This window comes from Amblyomma maculatum, chromosome 7 (assembly GCF_055883805.1).
Source record: "Amblyomma maculatum isolate TAMU_Amacu chromosome 7, ASM5588380v1, whole genome shotgun sequence".
Lineage (NCBI taxonomy): Eukaryota > Metazoa > Arthropoda > Arachnida > Ixodida > Ixodidae > Amblyomma > Amblyomma maculatum.
This window is the reverse complement of record NC_139350.1, coordinates 21,922,890-21,943,508: the sequence shown is the minus strand read 5'-3', so window position 1 is coordinate 21,943,508 and position 20,619 is coordinate 21,922,890. Positions and strand designations below refer to the sequence as shown.

Genomic DNA, 20,619 nt, shown 5'->3' with positions numbered 1-20,619 from the left:
ATGCAGCTCCGCAAATTCATCAGTAAAAATTTGAACACTAAACCCTGTTAAGCTCAGGTTAATTATACCCGCTGCTGGAATACGTGCATGTGGTTCAACGTTTTGCTATCATCGAGTTGCAAGGGGCCACGTGATAGACTGTGACTAAAGAGACATTTACACGCAATTTATGTTACATAACTTGTTAGCAACGACTAGACCGCAGAAATGACGCAGCGTTATTGCATGTCTATTTAAAATCCTCGCCTTTTCTCGTTGTATCGGCGCAAGCGTTTTTATTTCCTTTCCAAATAGTGCGATTTTTGTGCGACAAATACGAGGGGACAGGACGTCAGCTTTGGTGTAGTCATTGCAACGTGCAGTTGAGACATATGTGCAAAACTAAAGATTGAATAAAAACATGGGGACGTTTAATGTTTGCATTTGAAGGGACGCGTAATCTCTGCCTTTTAGCGTTGAGCTTTACTGCGTTACTCGGCTCCCTCCCGTTCACCATAGCGCGTTCCCTCGGCGGACCTTTATTCAGCTTGAATCAACCAGTCTTCGTGACCAATAAGTAGAAAGTCCACTCCTCATTCCGAAGACGCTGGTACGATTACCACGCCACATATATCAACCCAATTTACATTTCGAATGAATTCATTTCTTTTGGCTGAATTAACCTTCCCGCAAAATTTTGCGCCAATAGACGTAATTGTGACAGTTTTATGAACGCATTTGATCCAGTAGCGAGATAATTTGCGCGCGGCATGAGCGCACGGAAGAAAAGACGGTCCAGATGCTGCCGGACAGTGCATTCCTATGTTAATGGCTCGCGTGCGCCGACTAGTTGATATTTCTGTGCCATGATAAAGGGTGAATGCGCAAAATCACGATTTATTCTGAAAGTTGAAGTCCGGTATATGCATCTCGAAAAAATTCTAGGGGCCACTTAAGACAGCTTAAGCAATGAAACGAAAGCCTTCTTATTTGTCTATTCTCTATTTTTCGTTTTATTTTTTGTAGTGCCATGTTTGTGTTTACTTTTTATTTTATTTCATTTTTTCTTTGTACGGCTTTTGGATGTTGATTACCCAATGTTTACACACTTCAGCCAAAGTTGGCTTGCTATGCGGTTAAAGTTGGATTGGCGATTGGTCAGTCTCACTTGAAACATTCCTCATTAAGACATTATGGCTAAGTAATCATGGCTATATTCGTTATTTTGTCTTTTGTTATGTTGATTGTGATCGATTGGCTTTCGATCTGTCTTCTTGTTCCGCGTTTGGCGGACAATCACTTTAGTGATGAGCCAAGAAAGGATATCCCCTTGAAACTAGTTGGTGGGTCGAGGGAAGGCGGCGCGTTGAGATTTTTTTCGCCGATACCAGCAGATGGCACTCCCGCTTCCTCCCAAGGTGAAATTAGCGGTGCAGTCAAGGGTAGAAAGTAACAAGATACTCGCAGAACTTCAGAACAGCTTTAGAAATGGTAGGCGCTTAGATGATTGCCTGTTCGTGCTTACCCAATGCATCGAAATATCTAGAGTGGAAAATAGACCTTTGTATTTGGCCTTCCTGGACATAAACGGGGTGTGCGACAACGTAAACAGGGAGCTCCTGTGGAACATATTAAAAGACGGAGGTATCGGTTATGAGATAATATAGTTCCTACAGGAAATATACCGGGATAACACAGTAGAAATTACATGGGAAGGGATAAGAGGTACGGAAGATGTCAAAGTATGCAAAGTAATTAAGACAAGGCTGTCCTCTATCACCGCTGCTGTTCATGCTTTATATGATAAACCTGCAACGGAGGATACAAGACAGTAACCTAGGTTTTAACCTGTCATATAGAATAGGTGGAAAGGCGGTAGAGCAGCGCCTCCCCGGTTTGATGTATGCAGACGATATTGCGCTGCTAGATGAGAGTCTGGAAGAATTGCAAACTCTAGTTAAGTACTGCGGAGACAAAGGTGACGCTCTAGGCTTCAGTTTTACCGCAGTTAAGTCGGGTCTGGTGATTTTCAACGGCTCAAGTGTTAAGGGTCTTAAAGTACAAGGCCATGAAATACCCAGAGTAGCAGAATACAAATATCTGGGGGTATGGGTAAACGAAGGATTGGCATACATTGGAAAGCACGAGCAATCACTTAAGGCCAAAGGACGAAGGAATGCCGGGATAATGAAGCATGGGGCATTGTGGGGATACAATGGGTATGAGGTTTTGAGGGGTATTTGGAATTATGGTGCCCAGACTTTCGGTAATGCGGTTTTGTGCCTAAAATCACAGGTACAGTCGACATTAGAAATAAATCAGAGAGCCGTTGGACGATTAGCACTAGGTGCCCACGGCAAAACCACAAACGAGGCGGTACAGAGAGATATGGGCTGTGCATCTTTCGAAGTACGGAAAGCTCAGAGTAAAATATTATATGAGGAATGCCTGATGAAATTGGACGGTAACAGATGGGTAGCTAAAGTATTTAAATACCTGTACTTAAAGATCGTTGACTCACAATGGAGGAAAAGAACTAGGAAACTAACTAGTAAGTATGCTAGTCACAAGGACGGAGAAATGAAGAGCATTAAGCAACAGGTGAAAAACAAAGAAGGTGAAAATTGGAGAAATTCGGTGGAAAAGAAACTGAGTGTAGAATTATACCAAAAGTGGAAAAGGCAGATCAGGAAGGAAGTTTGTTTTGATAACTCAAGAGGAAGTGCTCTGCTTTTTGAAGCTAGATCAGGGTGCCTTAGAACACGCAGATACAAAAAGAAATTTAACAATGGAGATGACGCATGTGGTGTGTGTGATAACTCCAGTGAAACAATTGACCATATTATACTCGAATGTAATGGTATACACCCGGAAGTTCATGCAGGCGCAGTAACTGTTCCTGAAGCTCTGGAGTTTAGAGATGCCAGTGGCCGGGTGAATAAATCGGCGGTGGAAGCTAGCAAAAAACGACTGGAAGATTGGTGGCTTAAAAGCAGAGAAATTACATAATGTTAGTAATGTAGAAACAAAAATTTAATAACTAGAATGATGGTATAGTTAACCAATCTAAAACAATAATTCAGATATAGGGAGAAAAATGAGCATGTTAGCTACTGCTACCACCCCGTTTCAAAGGGGACGCTCCATCCATCCATCCATCCATCCATCCATCCATCCATCCATCCATCCATCCATCCATCCATCCATCCATCCATCCATCCATCCATCCATCCATCCATCCATCCATCCATCCATCCATCCATCCATGCATCCATGCATCCATGCATCCATCCATCCATCCATCCATCCATCCATCCATCCATCCATCCATCCATCCAAGGGAAGCATGCAAGCTAAAGCGAAATTAAACGCGGGCATTTAAAGATAACCCGGGACTAAAAGGAAATCTAGTTGGCGAATCATCTAGGTTAAAAAACAAAAAAAAAAGAAAGGTTGAGTATGGTGACGACTATCGCAACACAGTTACAAAGGGGACGCTCCCTACAAACATACATATATACAATCCCTACTTCACCTGGGACATGCGTGCTCGCTCGTTTCAGCTGAACCAGCAGTTTATCAGTTTATCACCATACAGGAATGTCCTTCAAGTTATTTGTCTCTGTGTTGTATAGCCTTACGCTGGACATTTGTGGAACAAAGGCGAACATTTTTTATCCTCTTGTGATGCCCAGAACGTTTGATGTGGAGTGTAGCTGACATTTGAATAAGACCCGCTGCACTTCATGTAAGGACGTGTGATGTCTCATTGCATTCAAAATGCAAAATGGTTTAATTTACCATGACTCAGAAATATTTATATGAAAACAAAAAGCATCGCATAGACAGACCTTTGCACAGTACTACTCAACAAACTTTCGCTTTTTTTTTCGCTTTGCGCCATTTTCGCTGTTCAGCGCGTCCTTGAGGGTGAAGGTAGGCTTGTAAGCACGTAGAAGCTGGATTACCATGCTGATCTCTTCCTGCGAACCCAACAGAATAGAGAATGTTTCGCCTCAGAAGGGTTACCACGTCGCTGCTATGCTGTTGGCATGCGGTTCTTCAACGCCGCAACATTCTGTAACTAAATTTTACAGACCAGTGGTAGAGCATCTATAGGGGGTAAAAAACACCCGCCTCAATCGCAGTTTCTGTATACTATGATGGGAGATGGTGCGCTTCTTTTTCACATGAATCTACAAGGAGGATATCATTGCAAGAGGCACATTAAAGTTTGAAGGCGCACTTTCTGACCACGTACCTACCATGTATAACAAATCCTGAATCACTCTTTTAGACCAGTATGCTGGGCGCTTGACAATCCTACTTTAAAGAAAGAACTTTAAGCTTCACCTATTTAACCTTGAGCAAGAAGCTCATCAATAAGTTTCAGGCTTTGGCCAATTGTCGCGCACATTGAGGGGTTAGTGCAAAATTTTGCATGGTGCAAGTTAGCTCCCGTATGCGGCGTCTTGCTCCATCTTATAGAACACCAAATAACGATATATTCTGAGCATCAGCCTTCACTCTACTTTACCCGGTCCTACAGCCAGCAGCAAAACAATAGTTGCTCCATTGAGGTTTGCTTGTCTTGTTATTCACTGTTTGCAGAGCGCCACACAGGTAAACGCAAAAAAAAAAGTCCAAATCGAGAAGTAAACGAGGAAACAGGCATTGCACTTGCCCATTGCGGTCTTGTTGAAAGCAGTGCCAGAGAATATGGATCCGTGCACGTGCTGCATGCAAAGCTGTGTATGCATTATGACCCTGTTAGCGATTGCGTTCTTTATTCCCGTGACCGGATCTCTTCGATGCCCTGTATATCTCGATCCAAAAGGCTGCTCTTCGTCGCTGGCATATCGAATGACTGGCTCGCTGTGTTATGCGAGACCCTTATAGAGCCTATGCGTCTGGCCATATCTTGCCTACCCTTTTTTTCCCGGCGCTGTCGGCGTTTTTTTTTTTTATTGGCGCTAACGAAACATCGAGTGCGGCTGCGGGGTGAGAATTGTGTGTGCATGGCGTGCCCTGTGCCGCTGCCGATCGTAACCACGCGGCTACAAAAGGAGAGCAAAGGGCCCCGATGGGTCATCATTCCTCCATATAATCCGCCCTTTACTGGGCTACATGTCTTATCTTTTCAATTGGAGCACCTTATAGATCATCGACAGCGCATTTACTCCAAGGCGGAGCGCGCTCCACAAGAAAGCAGGCCGTGATCGAGCCGTCGTGACGCCGTCGAGGGGCTGTCGCCGTCAAGTGAAAGGCGCAACAGCGTCGCCACGTGGCTTCCCGAGATTTCGGCGCTGTGTGCTTCATGCGCTGGCGGTGGCCTTCTCTTGAGCCAGTACCCATAATCTAGTTCACTATAAACAATGTCGTGTACATACGTGCTCTGGCGCACTAAGGACGAGAAATGGGAGCGATAGCAGTGAAGGCTGTTGCGCGATGTGATACGGTGCCTACTGCATGTTGGCACAGGCAAGGGCCGCCGCTCACGCGCACTGCGACCCGGAAGCGTCGTACAGCTTGTTATGGCTCCTTTTTTTGCTCTTGCTGATTGTGCCAGGAGTGAGTGCGAAAATAAAAGGTTAGCACAACAATAACTGCTCTGGAAGACGTTGCTTGTGTCCTTGTTTATGCCCTCGAAGAAAACTAAAATAACAAAGCTGTGCTTAGAGTTTGTAGGTGCATACTCGGAGACTACGTTTAGTAATACCGTAGGAAAATTGGCCTAAGATAGCCTCTAGTGTCGCACCATAGTGTCGCACCAGAGTATGTGAATGTCTTTTGGCGGAGACTGATTGGAATATAAGCAGATAGGTAGGTGGTTTTAGCACTGTAAAGTGTATTGTGAAAGGTATCTCAGATGAAGGGGTTTATCTGCGACGCACTTCTCAACAGCCCTCAGAAGAAACTGAGGGCGGTGAAGCATTAGTTTTCTTGCCTCTGTGGGTCGTACAACTGTCAAGTTGGCGACGTTTCGTCTGACGAAATGAAGTTGAGAAAATAAGAGTAAATGCTCTCCCCTGAGAAACTGCCCGAGGTGGTTTTCCACGCTTTGTTCGACTGTGAACCCTTCCCGTCGAGGGTCACCCATTGTCAGCTAGGGATGATCGCAGTGACCGGTCCGCAGACGTTCGGGGGAAGAAAGGAGCCTGGGGATTACGGCAATTAAAGACAACCACTAGTGACCGCAGGAAAGAGATGAATGCACGACGATGCAGGAAGCCATCTTCGTGGCGCTGCTCGTATACGTCTGCTTCTGAGAGGGAAACACATCTGCACCGTCATGGCGGACCTTTACAGAAGCAAAGGTTTATTACCTCCTCGCCGCTCCCACGGTCTACCAGACAATAAGTGACTACGGCCATTGAAGCAATACCGACCAATCGGTGCATCAGACCATCACTTCGGTGACGTGTTCAATTGGTTGTCGAAATCTGAGCGATGTCCCTGGAATAGATTGTTCAGCGTCATCAGAGAGGGTTTTGACATAAGGGGATTTACGGGTGGCGCAGAGCACGAAATGACGCCCTGAGTCCTGAGTCCCGGCTCGCCCAGACTCTTCTCAAAATGAACCTTTAACTCTTGACACTTTGCTGTTCCTATCTTTTTCTCCATGTAAATAATTGTCCGCAAATTGCAATTAAACCCGGTTGTTTTTGTTCTACCCATCTCGAAGCTCCAATCCTTCCTAAACCCGAAGCCTACGCACGCTGCCAAGTGTAGGCATGGTTGAAATAGCCCCAGCCTCACGACACCGCCAACAATGTCTATACATGTCAGCAAGCAATATATGCTGTGCCGTCGTGATGAGCGTCACGGACGAGGACGCATGGCAGAAAAATTAGGAAACAGGCCTGGAGAACTGAAGTGTGCTAAAAAGCACATTGGTTCTTGCGCTTCGATCTTTTGAACAAAGCTCATTCTCAGTGAAGCGCTGGGAATTGGCACGATGTTTTTCGCAATGACCACTGCACTATCTCAATATGGGAAGGCTAATGACAGCACAGGATGCCATTCCAGGCTTACGCTGTTCGATGAATGCACCCATTTCACTTTGCTACAGATATCATCACACTCAGAATATCTGGCGTTGATATGATTAAATGTAGTAGCTCGATTTCAGTTGTTCCCAAGCAGCAAGCCTATGGTCGCCCGCGCTCGGCCTTTGACCATATTTGCCAACGAAAAATCGGGCCGAGTTCGGCCGCCCAGCTTTGCTCGAGGCCAAGGATTGACAATGGCCTCAGTAGCCATCGGGCGATATCTCAAGTCCACTGAAATATGGGGTGTACCAATTTACAAATACAGTGTTCTGCAAATTTATCTGATGCGTTTTGAAAAATTATCCAGCCGCAACCGGAAGCTAATTGCACTGAAACCAGGCACAAAGCTTGCGCATTGTTGATGCTTTCTTTTCGAGGTAAGTTTGACCATGGTGCTTTCCTTGTTTGGCCGCTTGTAGGAGCAAAGGACGGCAGCGTAGTTTTCAGCGGATGGATGGACGGACGGACGGACGGACGGACGGACGGACGGACGGACGGACGGACGGATGGATGGACGGACGGACGGAGGAATGGAGGATTGGACGGATGGATGGATGGAGCGTCCCCTTTGAAACGGGGTGGTAGCAGTAGCTATCATGCTCATTTTTCTCCCTATATCTTAATTATTGTTTTAGATTGGTTAACTATACCATCATTCTAGTTATTAAATTTTTGTTTCTACATTATTATCATTATGTAATTTCTCTGCTTTTAAGCCACCAATCTTCCAGTCGTTTTTTGCTAGCTTCCATCACCCGGCCACTGGCATCTCTAAACCCCAGAGCTTCAGGAACAGTTACTGCGCCTGCATCAACTTTCGGGTGGATACCATAACATTCGGGTATAATATGGTCAATTGTTTCACTGGAGTTATCACATACAGCACATGCGTCATCTCCATTGTTAAATTTCTTTTTGTAGCTGCGTGTTCTAAGGCACCCTGATCTAGCTTCAAAAAGCAGGGCACTTCCTCTTGAGTTATCAAAACAAACTTCCTTCCTGATCTGCCTTTTCCACTTTCGGTATAATTCCACACTCAGTTTCTTTTCCACCGAATTTCTCCAATGTTTACATTCTTTGTTTTTCATCTCTTGCGTAACGCTCTTTATTTCTTCGTCCTTGTGAGCAGCATACTTACAGGTTAGTTTCCTAGTTCTTTTCCTCCATTGTGAGTCGACGAATTTTAAGTACAGGTATTTAAATACTTCAGCTGCCCATCTGTTACTGTCCAATTTCCTCAGGCGTTCCTCATATAATATTTTACTCAGAGCTTCCCATGCTTCGAAAGGTGCCCAGCCCATATCTCCCTGTACCGCCTCATTTGTGGTTTTGCAGTGGGCAGCTAGTGCTAATCGACCACCGGCTCTCTAATTTATCTCTAATGTCGTCTGTACCTCTGATTTTAAGAACAAAACCGCATTTCCGAAAGTAAGTCCGGGCACCATAATTATTTTCCAAATACCCATCAAAACCTCATACCGTACCTGTTGTATCCCCACAATGCCATATGCTTCATTCTCCCGGCATTTATTCGCCCTTTGGCCTTAAGTGATTGCTGATGCTTTCGAATGTATGCCAATCCTTCGTTTACCCATACCCCCAGATATTTATATTCTGGTACTCTGGGTATTTCATGGCCTTGGATTTTAATACCCTGATCAGTTGAGCCGTTGAAAATCATCAGACCCGACATAACTGCACTAAAACTGAAGCCTAAAGCGTCCCCTTCGTTTCTGCAATACTTAACTAGAGTTTGCAATTCTTCCAGACTCTCTGCTAGCAGCACAATATCGTCTGCATACATCAAACCGGGGAGGCGCTGCTCTACCGCCTTTCCACCTAATCTATATGAGAGGTTAAAATCTATGTTACTTTTTTGTATCCTCCGTTCCAGGTTTATCATGTAAAGCATGAACAGCAGCGATGATAGAGGACAGCCTTGCCTTAATTCTTTGCATACTTTGACATCTTCCGTACTTCTTATCCCTTCCCATGTAATTTCTACTTTCTTATCTCGGTATATTCCCTGTAGGAGCTCTATTATCTCATAGCCGATACCTTTTTCTTTTAATATCTTCCACAGGAGTTCGCTGTTTACGTTGTCGTACGCCCCGTTTATCTCCAGGAAGGCCAAACACAAAGCTCTATTTTTCACTCTAGATATTTCGATGCATTGGGTAAGCACGAAGAGGCTATCATCTAAGCACCTACCATTTCGAAAACCGTTCTGAAGTTCTCCGAGTATATTGTTACTTTCTATCCATGCTTGCACCTTTAATTTCACCGCCTGCATGGCCAACCTGTACATAAGAGATGTTATCGTAATCGGTCTGTAGGATTTTATGTGCATCCTTTCTCTTTTCCCTTTATAAATCAAATTCATTTTACTCTGCCGCCATCTGTCCGGAATTTGCGTATTCGTTATGACTGTTTCCAAAGCGTTTAACAACATTTCCTAACTTTTGGACCAAGTTCATTAATCAGCTTGATGGGAATTCCATTTAATTCTGTAGATATGTTTCTAGGTAAATTTTTTTTTTGCCTTTTTCCAGTTTAGATTGGTCAGTTCTAAGCTGCTTTGTATTCTGCTACCTTGTGTTGCCTCCTGATAAGCGGAGGTTACCCTATCGTCGCTCTTAAAGGACTCGGCTATAACTGATGTGATGAAGTTCACTGCGTTGTCTCCCTTTAAGCAATTTCCCTCGTTATCTTGAATCAGATCCTGCTTTCTTTTATTTTTTTTTCCCTGGCCAGCTTATATGGTTCCAGATGTTTCTTGCTCCGAATCTAGAGGCATCGTGTACGTCAGCCATCCAGTGATCGGTGGACTGCTTTATTTTACTTTGGACAAGGGCCTGTACCTCAAGTTTATTTTGTCGATATGATTCTCACTTTCGGTCGATTTCCTCCTGAGATACCTGTGCTTTCTTTGCCACTCTGTATTCCTTTGAAGCAGCCCGTCGTTGTTCAATAGCTTCCCTGATTTCCTTATTCCTCCAGCTCCGTGGCTTCCTCTTTCCATCCAGCGGTTTGCTACTTTAACCTCCTTAATTTTCCTCCTTATGAGTAGTTCTACCTGTTCATAATCCCAGTCTTCCATGGGGATTTTCTCGATTGCTTCCTCTATGTCTGCTGCTATCTGCGCTATTTGATCGTCGTTTAATTTTGCGTTTACTTTTTGTCTAAGTTCCATTTCTCTTTTCATCAAGGGCCCCATCTGCAGACTAATTCGTTTATGATCACTTCCCAGACTACGCTCCCCTTCTTCGTCTATTTCCATTTTTGTGACCGTGCTATAAATTCCCTGCGACATTAGACAGTAGTCAATGGTCGTCTGCCTGTTGCGGAATTCCCATGCGATTTGGCCTTTGCATTTTGTTTCTCTATTTACTATAACTAGATTGTGTCGCTCACAGATACCTAGCATTAGCTTCGCGTTACAATCCGTGTATCCATCCAGATCGTCGATGTGGCCGTTCATGTTCCACAGGATAATAATATCAGCCCCGTCTCCAACCTAGCTTACATCGGCAATGAGACTTTCTTGCCTGTATTGGTGTCCTGTTCCTTTGCCAATTTATTCCCTGGTGAATCAACATACCTGCCCCTTCACCCTTTTTTTTTCGTTCTCGTTCTGTTGCATCCTTCCCAGACTTAGCCTTCTATAAACGGCGGATCTTCTAGACCACCGAGATGAGTCTAGCATAGAGCGTACAGACCTATTTTGTCATCCTTCAAGTGCTGTTCTATCTCTAGCCATTTCGCTCTTTTTCTACCTCCTTGCATGTTTATGTAGCTGATCCTAGTGCTAAATTTTTTTTTTGTATTTTTCTTTCTCGACATCCTTGCCATTTTTGGGGCGCTCAGCTTCCGTTATTACACTTTCTTCTGCTTCACTTCTAACTACCTCTGTGCACGGAGTCCTCGCGGACCCCGAAAAAAGCTACAGCCCTGCCTGCCAGGTGCCAGCCGACCTCTGCTCCCACCCTTCTGTTAAAATAAATGCCATCTCGCTGAAAAGCCCTACCAAAGCCTGCTTTATGCACCTCCCTATTTACCTCAACCACTTCGAAACGCTTCTCCAGGCTTAACTTTCTTATGTCCTGATTAACTGTCACCACGTCCTTTTCCAGCTTTCTGTTCGATCCTAGCACATCCGGTACTGTGCATACAACTATATGCGCTTGCTGCGTTATCTCCCTGATATCGTCAACTCCCTTAGCTAAACTTCTACCACTCCTGCAGCGTCACCATTTAGGACATCGTTTAGCCCCGCGGCTGCTATCACCATACTCCGCTCTGCGGAAGTTTTCAACAGCCTATCTTTACTCTCTTTCAACACTGCCATCAGCAAAAGGCAGCTATGGCGCCATCTGGCGTCACTCGTGGAAAGTGACGCGGTTCAGAACCGCCCACACAGGCGTGGCACGTTTTTGTACTGATGCCAAATGGCGCCACCGCTGCGCTTCGGCAGAAAATTGACGTTTCCGTCTTTCGTTCCTTCAGTCTCGTCACAGACAGTTCTGGTTTCTCATAATGCGGCACCAAACCACGTAAGAACTACTGTAAATCTTACCACGCAACAAAAGGACAACACCGCTTAAGGTCTGTGCAAGTTACAGTGCAAATGAACCTCCCGTTGAGGCGGGAGAATGTTTCCAAACGTTTTCGATAAAGCTACAGAACTTGTATACTGGCTGTCCAAGCTAATTTTATTCAAGGGCTAAGCAAGCAAATTTCGAATATCGGCGAAGAAAGCCTGTTATATTGCCGGCAACCATTTTGAGTGCCAATGAAAAGTTTTTGTTCGCAATTTTTAATTGCGATTCTTTTACTAAATTACTGAATATTGGTTAATTGGTTGGTTTATAAGGTTTAAGGTACCAAAGCGACTCAGGCTATGAGACACGTTGTAGTGCAGGGCTCCGGAAATTTTGACGACTTGGGCGCCTTGATTTTCGCCTCCAATGAAAAGCGGCAGCCGCGGCCGGGTTTCAGTCCCGCATCCTTGGGCATTGTGGCCGACCGCCCTAACCACTGCCTTACCACGACGGGGCCATAAAATAGTGAGTTGAGACAGTAAATTGCAGTTGCTACATTGAAGAGCACCTCCACAAACCTCCACCCCATTATTTGCGATAAGAAGCCTCACAAGTACGTTTATTTTTTCAGATATAGAAGAAAACCCCGCCAACAGGAGAAAAAAAGCAAAAACACCTAGCGAGATAATTCAAATGCCACCTTGAGACGACGCCCAGCTGCGGCGCAGACCTACAGTTTGAAAATGTTTTAGTCTCCCGCGTCAGCCAAACCATTCAACGCGACTATAATTGCTTGTTTTGGTTACTATACTGGCAAATATTGTTCCTCCCATTTTTATTTTTCCAGTTTTGAAGTCTGTCGCAATAGCAGAGTGCGGCGCGCTCGCTATAACTTGCGCCTTAATGCGCAACAAATGGATGACACGAAACAACCATCCCCAGCATACCAGCCTTATGCTGGAAGAGGTCAATCAGTCAGTGTTGCATGTTTCGTTCGCTGAGATTAGGGTTGAGAGTAGCACAGTTACTGAACGCGAATCAGCTGGTAATGTTTTTTTCTTATATCGGCGACTTTCTCTGGAGATGAGAAAAAAAAGGTATACGTGAGATTTCCTAACTGCATGAAAGAGGTGTTCAAGAAGCTTCTGTTCGAAATTGTAAATCATATTTATTGTCTAATGGAAAAATTCAGCAATTGGAGAGAATAACCTTAATTCATTACTTACAAAACAAAAACATTGCCTGTGCTCCGCAAAGTGGCTACCAGCAGTTTGCAACCGGCTTCAACCGCCTGTTGTAAATTGTTTACTTTTAATCCTAGACTCGAGCTAGCGGGAAAACACGTGCAATGCAACTACAAATATAGCTACACGAAAGCTGGGAATATATATGGGAAGACTTTCAACCTTTACAGATTTCACCTATAAATACTAAGAAAATATCATCGCTGCGGTCTTTCTGGAAAACGATCATTACGTACCCAACAGAGCTCTATTCGCGACTAGATAAAAAAAAAAAAACGCTGAACGTTTATTACTTCAGCTGAACAACTACAGCTATACCAGAACGAGAACGTTAGAAACACCCAATGTGTGCCCAGTTTTCAAGTTTTCTTGGATGGCAATGGCATTGGCAACACGGACAGCCAAAAATACGCCCATGAAATGGCGTTGAGTTGGTTTTTATACAGAGCATATCTACAAAATATCATCAATCGCACTTCTCATGCCTCATGTGCAAATACATATCTTTATTTGATGGTGAAGAAAAGTGGATTTTTGAGATGATACTGCGCTCACTGACGCCGTTCTCCACATAATCTCTTCAGAAAAGACAACTTAGCTTCGTATTCAGTATTTCTGATGTTTTCATGTTCCAAATAAATATAATTAAAAAAACATAAACCACATCTGAACGTCAGTTTTGGCAACTTTCACTTTCGGTCTATAGTCATAGCGCCGAAGATCATAAAGAATTCGATTTATAATTATAATAAAACATTTTTATTACCGAGCTTAATTAAGTGCCTACTATCTGTCTCCCTGTACAATCCACCTGCACAGAGGGTGCGAAATGTTTTCTTAGCAGTTTTATCGGGGCAGTTCTTCACTGACCACGCCATGAATGGTGCGGTGGTTAGGTCGCTCCACTTTTGTGCCCATGGATGCGGTCTCGAATCCTGGCCGCAGCGGCCGCTTTTCGATGCGGACAGAAAAGCAAGGCACATGTACTCCAGGTGGTCCAAACCTCCGGAGCCCTCCACTACGCCGTCTCTCATAGCATGAGTCGATTTTGAATGTTAAACCCCACAAATTAAATGTCTCAGTGCTGCTTGCTCAGAGATAATCGTCAGCGGCTTTAGTCACGCAACGCGCCGACAAAGTGCGCTGTCAACAGCCGCACCCGTTTATTTAGCTACAGCAGCAAAGCCGAGTGATGTCATTACCAGCTCAGAAAGTGCCCGTCTGGCAGCGCTTCATCAACCCGCCAATGTGAGCGCAGGAGTCGTGGCGCATCGGGCCGCAGAGCAGACTGTTGTGTGGTATATTTAAGACATGGTCGTGTTCGTTTTTTTTGTCAAGTAACACGGGCTATCCTAAGGCTGCCTACTTGTGTAACCTTAAACCAATAATATTCACACTGCTTATCGGAATATAAGTTACACAGGATCATTCTGTACATATCGCCCCCCGCTCCAACAGCGACCACTTTGAATTCGCCTGAAAAAAAAAAAAAAAAAAAAAAAACAATTGGTCGTGTAGGCAACTATGCGGAAGTCCTTTTGTCAAAGCATTTTTATGAACAAAGTTTTTTTTTCTGATGCAGTCAGTTTTTGAAGATCCCGGCGGAACACAACTTGGTCTAATAAACAATATTTTCAATAATGCTCTAAAGATAGATGCAATTGCGCATATTATTTTATAGAAGCTAACTTGGCGTTGCTCTCTTCTGTGACTTGATGATGGAACTATATAAGTATTTTTAGCATTCATTTGAGTCGCTAAAGCTGCAAAAAGAATTATGGTTTCTGGAATATTTTTTCATATGGAACAATGTTTACGACTTTACAGGATACTCTACTGAGCAAAACATTACGCAAGCTTGTTCAACGACGTAATTTATAGAGCAAAGTGTTCCAAATTCCGCGGAAAGTGTCGTTTTCTTTATATTCAGTCCTGTATAAAAATAATGGCCCTCCAGAGAAGAAAAACCGAATCACCTCATGTCACACAGTGAGGTCTTATCTTTTATCCTAGATTTTATCTCAGATAATTTTGCTTGACGAAATAACTTTTGGTTCGAATTTATTACCAACAGCGATGCGCTTTCCAAGTGTGACTTCACTGCAGAACACCTACGTGACACCGCGTTGAATTATGGTTCACATATAACCTGTGGAGTCAGTGTCATGGGTAGGAAGATAAAGTAGGATGCAGAGAAGGCTACATTTGAGTTGCTTGGAACCGATTTGTTTAGTGTGTTTAAGCCACATTGCAGAGAGGAATACTCACGGACATAAATCAAATTTGGTAAGGTAAAAAAATGGTTTTACTGACGAGTGTTCATTAAATAAAGAAAGGCAATATCACCCTCAGCCTCTGCTATCGTGAGAGAGACCATAATTTATTGCCAGAATATTTATTATTCACTCTTTAAAACGCAATACTGTACGTGGCAAAATGAAAAGTATGGTAGTAAGCAACCTTTTAGAGCTAATAAGTCAACCAGCAAATCACACCAGGGTGTATTTGCCGGAGCCAGAAATAAGAAAAATGGAATGAAAATAATTGGGCTGCTAAGTTACAAAGTTGAAGCACAGAAGAGAACTGCCTTTGAAACTGTATCTATGGTAACCGCGGTCATAGTTCATTACAGTTAATACACTTCAGATCAGCTACGATCTCAACATCTCATGCTGAATACTTGAAGTACTACAAAATCTACAAATTGGCGTCAAGGAATAGACTTGAGTACTTAGGTGGCGTAGCTTCGTATGGCACTAACGATTCAAACGTTTAAAAACATGAGTTGACTAGAAAACGAAGAGCTCAGGGCAAGAAGAGTAAAAAAATCATGTACGTATACTCTATAATCACCTACTATGAGGGAACGTAAACCTTTTGGTGCTGAGTAATATTTCAGCTGTAAAATGCTACGTAAACTGTTCAGTCTTAGTGTCGACAGATTTCAGGAAAACTGACCAATGATGACACTGCAACACCAGCCCCGATGCTTTGCTGCCTTCACAGAGCGCTCCGAGACCTCAAAATTGGGCGCCAGCTGACAAAAACATATTGCTTGCGATGCATTTGTATTAATCTAAAACGACACAGTCAGACGTTAGCTTCGTAAAAAGAACAATTGTATATTCGAACCATGATATTAGGCGGCGACATGTACATGTACCGCAGTGAAGCCACAGCTCGGTAGCGCCTACCACCCTGGCTGTTTATTGAAATAAAAAAATAGCTTCTCCCTTCAAACAAAATTTACTCTCATAAAATTTTCCAGATTAAAACCTATGACGTTGGTTTGTACAATGAGCCATCTGAAGTGTTTCTATCTTGAGGGCTTTGATTACAGTACAGGTCCGAATATAAAGAAAAGAATTTTTTTTTTGCAGAGTTTGGAGCATATTGTTTTAAAAACGGCATCGTTCAATCAACTGAAACAATTTTATGCATTGAGTATAGCATCCAGGGGAAGATTAAAACTATTTTTTGGGGCGCTTACATTGCTGAGGTAAAGTTCGTCAATTCCTTAACACGCCACAGGTTTCCATGTTTAGAGATCTCAAATTATGTGAAAAATTCCTGTATCGTTCAATTTATTATGATGCATGAGAGAAGAATAGAAGTGAAAAGAGATAAAATAATATGTTAGTGAATCTCATTTCGCTCTCCATCCCGGTGATCTCAACCACCACTTATGCAAGAAAATAAATATTGAGAAAAAAATACTTTAACGAAACGCTTTTCGCACAATTGCGAAGGTACTGTATGTTTGGGGCCTGGAACGGTTATCATGGAGAGATCCCACACTGACTACATGTCCATTAGGTTGCTAATGATCTGACGCTTTCTGGTACCGTTTCGGATGGTTGAGAACTAAACAGCTACACCAAAGCAAACGATGATAGGGCCATGTCTGACCAGCCGCGTTGTTGTTGTGAGATGTATATACTGTTGGTCTGTTTACCCGCAATACATTGGTAGTGCGGGAGGAGAATGACTTGGGACTCCATCTTGCCTTACGTTGTGTTTATGGGATCAGTTTATCATTTGACGATGACATTTGCTTGAGCCTTGTATATACAAACTCGTAGCTCTTTGGTTAACCCGCCTGGCGTTAGAGTGGCTGGTGTTTGGCACTCTCTTCCGTATATATTCGGTTAACCTCAAAACAAATTCACCTGACGATGCTGGCTTGTTTCACCTGTGTATTATTATTTGTTCCAGTCTTTGGGTTTTTCGCTAATAATAGCAACAACAACGCGCATTTCTCGCAAAATTGAAGAATATCCAGTGCTGGCCTGTATTATTGAATTTTCTGGCTGTCTTTTGTTTGCTCGCCTTGCGACTGCAGACATCGGGCGTAATTGAAGGAATTTGTGCTTGCTAGTGAATGGTGGTGCAGGATAGCACGGCACCACCGCCATTTTTTGACGCCCTTGAGGAATCAGCCAATCAACCCCTAAAATTTGTATTCATAACCCGGTACCGATGCATAGGCAGACGGAATACATTTTAGTGTTGGAATTGAACAAGACAAATGACAACTGAAAGGAAATACAAGTACAAAATTTTGAATACAAAAATACTAATCCGGAACAAGATATCGGAGAGTTGAGACACCATACAGTAATTTTTCCTGTTCTCTTCTTCCCATTTCTTGCCTCGTTGCGAGGGGTGTTGGTGACCACCGCTGTGTGTGTGGCTCAACGACACATTACGGTGCGGAGATCAGACCGTTCCTTGTGGACCGTACATATTTATTTACAGCGTATTTTACAATATAGTCAGATAAGACATCATAACGGACCAAGCTAACAGTAAAGTGTGTACTATCGAAGGTAAGAGATTAGCAGAATCGGGTTGTGGCCTTCTGATACACTTTAGACCGTAGTCTGGAGACCTCTGTCAGCCTAGCCCCCCTCCTACCGGGCAGTCTCAAAGTTCGTTTTGTCTGCTTTACCGACATTTCGAGTCTAGTACGCTGACCAATCAATGGCGCATGTGTGCTGTGCGATGTTAGTGTATGTTAAAGAACCACAGGTGGTCGAACTTTCCGGAGTCCTCCACTGCGGCATCTCTCATAGCCTGATTCGCTTTGGGACGTTAAACCCAAGAAACCAACCAGACCAACCAACCTTCCCTTGCTTGCTTTGTGCGTGCAAGCGTTCAAATTTCGTTCGTCACTCGGGTCGCATGTGCCCGCGGGAGACATGTTTGTTGTTGCTAGTCCAGTATGTGTATCACTGAACAAAAATGCAGCGGTGGGCTTTATATGTGGGCTGGGAAAGAAGAAAAAAAGAGCGCTCGGTCATCCGCAGGTAATGCTTTTGCTCAATATTTGGTTCAGCAACGTTGAACCCTTGTAATTTTATTAAATTCGTGGTTTCTCATACCATTATCGCATAACTTCAGCGAAGGCTTCTATCACTGTGGGGCTCTACAAGCGCCACAAAATGTCGCTACACAATTTTAATCACGATCATGTCGAAATTAAACCGCAGGAATGCTTTCAGACCACGATGAACCACTGAGGCGGCTTAGTTCTGCTGACATACAGTAGGAAGATTCATTACCTCATCTGTCCACTTTTTTTCCGGAAATATTGATTGCTCAGTATATGTTTTGTAATACTGTGGCAAACGTTATCAAATACCAGTAACCAGTTCTGCCCTCTTGATAGATAAACTGAATATTCTTCTTCGCGGAGGTTTCTCTAAGCCACAAAATGCACAGTTTGAGTGCATATTAGGGTGCAATTAAGCGGATTAAACTTCACAGTGTATGGTAAGGACTCCTTATTATAAGTCCAGTTTAATTAGGATTTGTTAAAGAGCTGGCCTGAACGGTCGTACTAAGTGGCGCCTAAATCGTTCCTTCACTGCCTTATGAATGTAATCGGCATCAATTATGTGCATATGTTTGTGTGGTGGGCGTTGGCCGGCTGCTCGCCAACCTGGTACGAGGCCAACCATGAGTCGCCAAATGGCTAAGTAATCATTGTTAAACAGGTCAGCGTTCGGTCTGTGCTACGAGCTCGGGCCATGAGCGCTGGCCGACTTCTGCCCAAACGCGTGTGTGGCTGACAATATGCCTCGCAATGGCCAAGCAACCGTGGCCGAATTGCTCGGAATTTAGTCGTGTTTCCAAGCTTGGGCCTTGGCCGCTGACCGACTTTCGCCCAACATGGTACTTGACCAACCATGCGCTTTCATTCGGCCGAGCACGCTTGGCCGGTCAGGTCGGCTGCTGACCTGAGGCTGGTTGTTCATTGATCGCCAGTCGGCCAATTCCGCCTGGGTTCTTATTCCTTTAACCTGTTCATTTTAATAAATGCATAATCACACTTCGTCACTTGCCATTGCAGCCTTCCTTTTGTCACTTCACCCCGTTAGAGTAATTGACGAGACCATAGTATATTTAAATATAACCTCAATATTTATCCAATATAAAGATTTTCTTGAATTACTTTTGTCAGGGTAACGTGTGCCCTGGCGCAGACAAGCGAGGGCCGTAGTGCAGCATAATGAAAGCGAATTCATCACCGTATTGATCAAATGAAACTGCAGCAATTAGCTTCAACTTAAACATGATATATTTCGTTACAAAATCCACAGCACCGCATTTATGGCCTATTTATGTGCCGTTAATTGATTCCAAATATTTACATTACTTAATTATTGTTGTTTTTAACACAGGGCATCTCAGGATTCCGTTTCTTTTTACCTAGTACCACGCAAAGGTAAACAAACATTGTTTTGGCGATCTTTGCCCTCAGTCTTCTTTGCGTCAATAAACTACGAACTAAAAAGCAATTGTAAATCAATGCCATTCATTCCCCCAGCAGACGCAGCTAATGCCGAAAACAATGGATGTTTGAGCTTGGCCCTAAGTGTTGACACCAGTGCCTTAACGCCGCCTTTAAGGGACGACCTTAGAGTTTGGAAAGTATTAAGCAACTTTAATTGGTTTGTTTTTTTGGGGGGTAAAGAAAGGCGCCGTATCTGTCTCACTTTTGGGTGGACACTTAATCTGAAATGAACGGCCGACAATATAAGGGACATTCCTGAGCAAAAGTGGTATACATCCTGCAGCCGGTGGCTGACCTCGTGAAACTGTATTGGAAACACATGTATCGGCAGCGACAAGGACAGCGACTGCAACACATGCATGGTGACGGAATGGGTACCGTCACAATCATCTCCATTACAGATAGCTGCTGCTGGATGGCATTGGAATGCAGTTTTCCCTAGTTTTCCCGAGCTCCGCCACCGTCTGCGTGTTATATAACACTTTTGCTCACAATTGTACATGCGTCTTCGGTTAGAATCCCGATAGAAAATTAGCCTCCATCTTGACTAGGAGATCGATGGTAAATTAGAAGCTAGCATGGTGACGGAATGGGTACCGTCACAATCATCTCCATTACAGATAGCTGCTGCTGGATGGCATTGGAATGCAGTTTTCCCTAGTTTTCCCGAGCTCCGCCACCGTCTGCGTGTTAAATAACACTTTTGCTCACAATTGTACATGCGTCTTCGGTTAGAATCCCGATAGAAAATTAGTCTCCATCTTGACTAGGAGATCGATGGTAAATTAGAAGCTAGCATGGTGACGGAATGGGTACCGTCACAATCATCTCCATTACAGATAGCTGCTGCTGGATGGCATTGGAATGCAGTTTTCCCTAGTTTTCCCGAGCTCCGCCACCGTCTGCGTGTTATATAACACTTTTGCTCACAATTGTACATGCGTCTTCGGTTAGAATCCCGATAGAAAATTAGCCTCCAACTTGACTAGGAGATCGATGGTAAA

The 20,619-nt window shown here is 43.8% G+C and overlaps 1 protein-coding gene across 2 annotated transcripts in view; it reads left to right on the top strand.

Moving 5' to 3' along the window:
- The window catches only part of LOC146182800 (uncharacterized), a 106,578-nt gene that overhangs the window by 6,633 nt on the left and 79,326 nt on the right, over positions 1–20,619 (top strand). The window contains exon 3 of one of the 2 annotated variants that reach the window (XM_084608925.1): positions 7,451–7,618. The exons of the other annotated variant lie outside the window; for it this stretch is intronic. Coding sequence (XP_084465051.1) covers positions 7,451–7,618 — 168 coding nt within the window. The remainder of the gene's footprint in view (positions 1–7,450; positions 7,619–20,619) is intronic. 2 annotated transcript variants of the gene reach the window in all.